Here is an 8,328-nt window from a genome sequence, read left to right on the forward strand (position 1 = left end):
TATAAAATGAATTTAAGTTCAATTTAACCCTTTGAAGGCCAAGCCATAAATTCATTTGTACTTCTAAACACCCCAGCCATTATATCCAGATTACTTGCCAAAAAGGCCAGCCTCAAAATGGCACTTTTGACACACTCCTACAAACACTGGTGTAACTCATCTATAAATAGTAGTATCTTAGTGATGTTTGTTTTGTTTTATTTAGTAGTATATATAAAAGCATCAAAATATATTTTTGTAACAATTAAACTTTTTTATTATTATTATTTTTATTTATTTTTTTCAAAAAATTAGGATGTTTTTTTTATTTTTTGTGTTTGATTGGTGACAACTAGGATAAAAAAAATTATTTCAAGGAAACCATTATTATTATAAGAAAGTATACATATTTTCAAACAAGTATAGAAAAAATCATATGGATATCTTCAGAAATAAAGTTTTTAGAAATATTTTTATAGAAAACTACAACACAGCACACCATGCGAATCAACATGAAAGTTTGGTATAACAAGTGTTTACCTTGTAACTTCTTGTTTGTCCATAGGCCATGTGAATTACTGTACAATGGTCACCTTATAGTTTTCTCTTGTTTACACAATTGTCTTCAAACACTTTATACATGAACATTTAAAAAAAAAGAAAAAAAAAAAATGAAGGGTGCCGATTTCTCGGCGCGATGCTGTTTTCGAACTGATTTTTCTATGCCGATATCTCGGCTCACGGCCTTTTCGGAAAAGAAATTCGAGAGCCAGTATATCGGCCCGTGGCAGTCAAAGGGTTAAATATTGTATGATATATGTATTTCTATAAAAAAATGTTTTGTGCTGTTTCATATGGCATAATAAGAATTGACAAGACTAAGGGCGAGAGAGCCATTCATTGTCACTGGAGGGGTCCTTCCTAGCTCCAAGTATAACCTAGTTGGCCAACACTGATGCAAAGATGAATCTAATCGATTAGAGGTAAAAAAGTAAGAAAAACTCCATCCCTGGCTTTCTCCGGTTTAAGCTAAGGTGAAAATTTTCTTAGCAAAAATGCTACAAGCTCTTCAGACATTTTAGAAAAAATAATTTGTCTTGTAGTACTTATTAATGGTATTGGCATCACATGGAAAATTTCAATAATTCTTAACGAACAACTGTCTGAAGTTCTATAATACAACCAACATTTACATCTATATATATATAGTTGTTAAAATGTTTAGAACCTCAATAATTAAAAGGTTTTAATAAAAGTTGGAAAATAAAATTTAAATTTATTTGCAAAAATATGCAAAAAAGAACTAAGTCTTCTCCTAATTTTAAATACAAAACAAAATTAAATATTATGGTTAATTTTTTTAAAGTTACTTTTAACATCAATTTATCTTTAAAAAACTAATTAGGCCCTACCAACATCATTCAATCTATAACCTTTGTTTTGTAAACACCAATGCTTAAACTTCATGGATATGGATTGCTTTTTATTAGTATCTTCAGTAGAGATTATTAATAAATTGGTTATACTTTACGAAACATTTTACGAATGTCTTGTCATTTAAAAATAAATCAGATTATAACGTAACCTCACAATATTTCCAGTACTCGTTACACACGCCAAGACAAGACGTTTAAAAGTGTACGTTTGTTTTTGTTCATATATCTGTCAGCCACAGCACATCAGCAACAAGCATGTCTGTTCGTTGGTTATTACTATAGCATCAAAAAGTGTAGATAACCTAGTCTGAACGTTAACAACAAACTAACTAGTTCAGCAAAAATTACAAGAGTTAAATTAAAATTTATATATACTTAATTTGCTGCGACTGGCACATGTTCTTTGGAACGCGCGGTTCGTCAGACCATCAAGGGCGATGTTGCGATGATAATGCGTGGTCTACTCGTGCCCTTAAGTGCAAGAAGGAGGAGCCATAATAAATAAAATATTGTTTTCATAAACTAGACCATTTCCCATGAGCTTTTTCATATGAGACCTGAGCCTCCAATGGCAGGTTTAACAATGAATAATTTAACTTTCAAAATTGCAATTTAGTAATAAAATGCCAAAACCAGAATCTTTTTTTCATTCCTATAGACACAAAACTTGGTTGTAAATAATTTGCTTTATATGTCTAGAGACGCAGAAATAAACAAGCTTAAGTTTAATGTAAATGTATGATCTTATAGTATCATTGAAAAACAATATTTTTAACGCTGTAAACTGATTTTCAAAATGCGATATACTTTTTTTCGCTGTTAGTTCTTTCTCCCTTCCATCGCAATTTTGCTACAGCTTTTCATTACAGCGTCGCAGTTTCTCGTCTCGTTTCACAAAATGTGCAAATGTGATCACAGCTTAAACCATGACTGCATCCTATATTGTGTTTTGTCTGTAATACAAATACATAATCCTCTAGAATAATATAATTTATGTTAAAAAATCATTTTTTGTAGCCATTTCCTTATGACTTGTTTTATATGTAAAGCACATACGCTGAAATATTCCATATCTTAAAGAGTTCGTTTCCTCTCGGATTTGTTTGTAAGTTTTTGAAAGGACCTATATCCATTAATTTATCATTCTCCTAAATACACACATTCCTTGTAGATACAACATTAATATTAGGCAAGTGTTAAAAATGATTTCTATTAGACCATAGTATTTTTTTCATACTAAAGCAGGAAATAAACATATTTATGCCAAACTATCACTTTTCAGAGAATAAGACAGTACGTACAGAAAGCTCAAAGGGATCATCCATTGTTATTTATGGTAAAACATTGTGAAAGGATAAAAATAATAAAATCAGACTATTAAACAATTGAACTTTTATTAAACCTTAAACAATAAACACTGTTATCTCTGCACCCAATAATGAGAGAGTCTCTATAAATAACGGGGGAAGAAAATATCTCTTTGGGAAGACGGATGGAAGTAATGATTTTGCCCGAATGGAGACATGCAGTGTAGACAAGTCCTTCAGTGGTAGCAAAAGCCAAGTAGTGTGGGCCCAGTCGTACAGGGGTGGCATACACCGCAGAGCCTGCGTCTTGTCGCCACAGCATCTCAACAGCATGCTCACTGCAGCGGAGACAATACAAGTTGTTGTCATGGCAACCAAATAACACCAAGTTGCCAGTTACTGACAACGATGAGAATATCTTGCCTCCTACAGATATCTTCCATACCTAATTAAATAACAATAACAGTTTATAACAGAAAATGATTTTTGAACAATGTAATTGGTTTTCAATTTTATGTGAAAAATAGTTAAACTGTACCTCTTATCTATGGACACTTTATTTTAATAATAATTTTGCAAAACTTAATTTTGATGTTATTATTTGTAATATATACTACTAGTACATGGTTATATTTTTCTAAAGGTCTCAAATTATAAATAACTTGTATATGCCTTGAACAGAAATCAAATGAGCTGAGTCATGTAGCTGCAGCAACAGAACTGTGATAAGTGTTGATAAGATAATGGTGGAACAGTCCACAAGTATTGAATTGCTATCTTATGACACATTACAGCATTATCACACAGTGCCTGTATTGTACATTCTTTATATATTATCATAATGCACTTCATTAACCCATTGGGGAAGTATTTATTGAGGCCTCTGCAGGACTGGTAGCAGCAATTAAATTGGGCAAAAGTGTAAGACTTCGATTAAAGCTTTCTAAAATAAAATCCATAAAAGATAAGCAATACTTTTTATGATTTTTTTACCTTTACAGTGAAATCTTTCATTTATTATATCAAATACTATATTTATAATAGTTATTATTTTTTAAATTGTTAATTTTGTAAATATTTTTATATAGATTTTTGAAAGAAACATTTTTAGTTACTTTCTAACTAACTTTAACATTCTTTACCTAAAATATGACAATGTTTTTATGTAACTAAATATGTTCATGCATATATGTAAAATAATAAGCTCAAAAATAAAATAAATAATATGAGTAATTTATTTATGATTTTGCTGGACATTTACTTGAACTTCTTGTTTCAAGGAAAATGTATATAATTTTAATCATTGTATGGAAATTGACTTTACCAATAATAAAACATACTGTACAATTTAAAAATAATCCAAATAACCTTTATATTGCCGTTCAAGTTCTTCATCCTTGCACAAACCGTGAATCAGCAAACCGTTTTTGAGCACAGGAAATATTTACGACTTCCGCGGTACCTTCACTATTACCGATATTGGAATTGCACTTGTAATCACTCTAATAAAGCTACAATAGAGTCCCACAGTTCTTTACAACCATTACGATCAATTTCTTATCTAAACAAAAACAAAACACACCTAACCTCACATGTAGTAGCTGAAAAACAATGGCAAAGCACTCGAACAAACAGGTGATCAATTCAGTGCTGCCAGTAACAAAATGAAATGTAATGCATTTTCCTCTTGGTAAAATAACCAGTGAAGATTATAGCAATGATAACTACTTTGTATTTTCATAATTCTAACAGCCCATAATAATAAAGAATGGCTAAACATATACGTTGAGACCAACTTGTTGCTCAGCATTCATCCCAGACCGCACGGTACGAAACAAGGTCATCTGCCTTCTCCAATGAGTTAACTGATTTCTTAAACTTAAGTTTTAGTTATAAAACATTTAACCATATTGTTAAAGGAAATTCTCAAACGTATAACATATATGTTTAATTGAAACTTATAACTGAGCCATCATTGCACAAAATCCACTATATTGAGGTAGAAGTTTCCATAAAAAAGGAGTCACACTTTTCCAAAATTGTACATAATTCTTATTGTGATTCTCATTTATTCCAAAAGATACAGATTGAAATGGTAAATTAATTGTATGATGTGAGTTGCTATTAAGGTGACAGAAAGATTTGTTGTAGTTAGACAGTTATCCAAACACTAATGGCATTATTAAAACCACAGATGTATAAAAAAATACTTTACCTTTTTGCCGCCAAGTATTATTTATATTAAAAACATAACAGTTTTTCTTTGCCTCAAAATAACTGTACTCTTGCACAAGAATTATTTTTGTTACCTTTTTTGTATTCATTTGTTATTTTTCCCATTTTGCTTTTAAATAGGAATAGAGAAAGATGTGGTAGCTTACTAAATTATTTGTCAATTAATATTTATTCTTTAAACATTACAGTAACAATTCAGAAATATGTACACGAAATTATTTACAAAAATAGAATAAACATAGTCCCAATACTGGATTTGGTCATGGCATTCACAGTTGGTAAGACTCTCTTTGGCATTTTGTACAAAAATACCCAGCCTTCATCTTTTTTCCTACTAAGCAGGTAGGAGTAAGCTGCACCACATGTTTCATAACAGGTTTCGTGGAAGTGTCATGCAGAATTTTAAAGCTTACAGTTCAGTGCGTTCTTGAGATACTTTGCTAATGCTCAGCCAAATCCCATGGAGGGAAATGCACCATCATTGAACTTGATGTTGTTTATATAGAAATGAACGTCATGCAAAATCTTTAATCTACAGCTTAATTCATTCCTAAGATATTAAGTAGCGAGACAAAGGAGATGTTTCTGTAGGTGGCCATAAGATTCCAGGCCTATGCAAAGAGACAGGATGGTGAAAGGAGAAGACTAGGTATGAAAATTGATTTTTCCCACGATTATTAGTGACTCAATGTGTGTTTGAGACAATATCCCCTGTACTGTGGAAGTTGGGTGTTGGATCACACTCATCCATGGAGTGCAAGGATGCCAGCAGATGCAGAAATGGGAATTTTTTTCATTGTCATTCACATTTGATTAGAGGGTACTGGAAACAACACACCATATCGGTAACCCAATTATATCAGGAGCCTTGAGTCTAAGAACCCAGTGCAATATGTAGCACATGGTGTGGCAATTTGTTATTCCTTCCAATGGTTATAGCCAAGGCCACATATTTTATTTAATGCTATAGCAATCTTAAGGTTGCAGTTGCACTATGTTTTTTAATGAAGAATTGGAAAATCTCCAAGGCGGTTTTTTACTGTAAATATATTTCTAAACTGAATCATAGATAAGTATGGAAAAATAATACTAATTCTAATTTAATTGCACAGTGAAGTACAAAGTTGAAATGAATGTTCTCATGACAAATGCCCCTACACAAATAGTGACAGCAAGGCGAGGCAGGGACATAATAGCTGTCATTACTGGGCATTTGATTAGCTTTAACATGGTCATCCTGGTGCTGCCACTACACTTGCCTCCATTGTTTGTCCCCCCCCCCCCCCCACCCCCCCCCCCCCCCACCCCCCCCCCCCCCCACCCCCCCCCCCCCCCACCCCCCCCCCCCCCCACCCCCCCCCCCCCCCACCCCCACATGTACCCATGTCATTACTTAAATACAAAATCAGAAAGAAATCAGTAATGCATTCTGTTTCATTAATTCATAATGGAATTTATGTTGTATTAGACCTAGCATGTGAACGAAAAATTATTAACTTTTACTGACCTTCATAACCACCTGTTAAAAACCTTAATACACCTGTTCAAAACATTAATAGCTATTGTTTTTTCTTTGGTATGTTTTGTAAAAATCCTAAAAAGTGTGTTTTCCGATAGGAATATTTAAAGTACCTAATGAAAAACTCCATAAATTAAACACGCTTACTGAGTAAACGTTGTAATTTTAGAAAATGTTTTGAAGTAAAAGAGAGCTCTCGGATATTTATGAACATGAAAGTGAAACATTCCAGGTAAAAGTGGACAATAGATGAAATAGGCCTAATGTTGTGTCAGTTGGGAAGGTAGTTGGCTCGTTTGATCATCTGTGCAGTTGACACGTTACTGCGCGTCTGCTTACATACTGCTTCAGTCAGACCTGTTCTTGCCAAAGTATAAGTTCGATTTATACCTTTTTCCACTAAGTTGCATTGCTTTAACATTAAAGGGCCTTCAATGTATATTACCACACAAGACATGTATAGTGAATAGACACGTATTGTTTATGATTTATTTATTGTTTATATTTAATCTTTAACTCGTTCCTCTAGGAATAATGAGACTATTACAACTGGATCTGATGATTAACAGCAACATGATTTTCGGTTACGTTATCACCTCTAGGATGGATGAGTTTTGGTTATAAATATGGGACTATAAACCAATAATTATTCTTGAGTTTCCTTTTTAACCAATAGTGCATTGGACAATGGCTTGGATCTTTTCTTAGACATCACTCATAAAATTATGATACATCACTGAGAATATATGACAGCGTGTTTTCTATAAAATTTAAATTGTACAGAGGCAGATTTGTACAGCAGTAGTCTAGATTCTACAGTTCATTGGGACCGTAAATACTGTTTTGGAATTATACAAAGAAATCGAATTTTCCGTTGACATCACTTAGGAAAATGTTTTTAAATTTTTAGATTCCTCCATTTTTATTTTTTTTCATGTGCTAAAAATTACCTCTAAATTTTTTATATATGTGATTAAAATAATTTCGTAACATTGCATCGTTAACCCCTTTAATATAATATACAATTGTTATTCAGTTCTTTTTGTAATGTATGTTTGTGGCTTTGTTTGTTTTTGTAATTTTTGTAAATTGGTCAGTTTTTATATTCAACGTATTTTCATTTTTAAACATTTAAAAATTGATTTATAACGCGTAGTTTTTTTTATATTTTCCTTACTTATTTATGATCGTAATATGCCTTAACTGACCACAGGTTGCAACACAAGTTTTGAAACGAGAGTTTCCATTACTGGCTTTTTTATAGAAAAGCTATCTAAACCCTTTTAGCCTTATTCTAACCGTTCCATCATGGGTTCAACCGGCAAGATATCTGAATTATTTTTTTTTTATTAACTAATTGAAAATTAAAAATAATTTACTCCGTTTTTAAAACTGGTTGAAAGATATGAAAAATATAAATTTTACATTAGTTCCGCTGACCTCAATTCCATTTTAATTTGTCACGCTAAGCCTATTAGTTTTACGGTTACGTAACACAATTTATGAAACATTTTTTAATTTAGATCCCCTTAATAAACATGTACTTATGCTATAAATTATGGAATTTAAAAAATACCAACCTACTATAAATATTCTAATTACAGCCTAACTTAAGTCAAAAAAGTAACTAAGTAAATAAATAAGTTGTAAATTTAGTTGAGTTAGTTGGTTAAAACGGGAAAGATTTCTACTTACTTACCTTGCTAGATATGATGTAAATATTATTATAAATTTGGATTTCTATCCAGGTTGAGTATCGTCGCGTATGTAAACCTTAGACTAATATTCCTTAGGATGGAATCGCATCTGAATGTTTTATATTACTCTAGTTGCATTTACATTGATATACATT

General features: G+C 31.9%; 1 protein-coding gene across 1 annotated transcript; it reads right to left on the minus strand.

Moving 5' to 3' along the window:
- Positions 1–2,790: 2,790 nt before the first annotated feature.
- Positions 2,791–4,821, minus strand: LOC124362232 (beta-alanine-activating enzyme). The gene is made up of 2 exons (XM_046816561.1): positions 4,091–4,821; positions 2,791–3,167 (listed from the first exon to the last, which is right to left on the minus strand). Exons 1-2 carry the CDS (start codon positions 4,115–4,117, stop codon positions 2,793–2,795), a joined length of 402 nt encoding a protein of 133 aa, XP_046672517.1. The 5' UTR covers positions 4,118–4,821; the 3' UTR covers positions 2,791–2,792.
- Positions 4,822–8,328: the final 3,507 nt, after the last annotated feature.

Source organism: Homalodisca vitripennis, chromosome 5 (genome assembly GCF_021130785.1).
Source record: "Homalodisca vitripennis isolate AUS2020 chromosome 5, UT_GWSS_2.1, whole genome shotgun sequence".
In the NCBI taxonomy this organism is placed as follows: Eukaryota; Metazoa; Arthropoda; class Insecta; order Hemiptera; family Cicadellidae; genus Homalodisca; species Homalodisca vitripennis.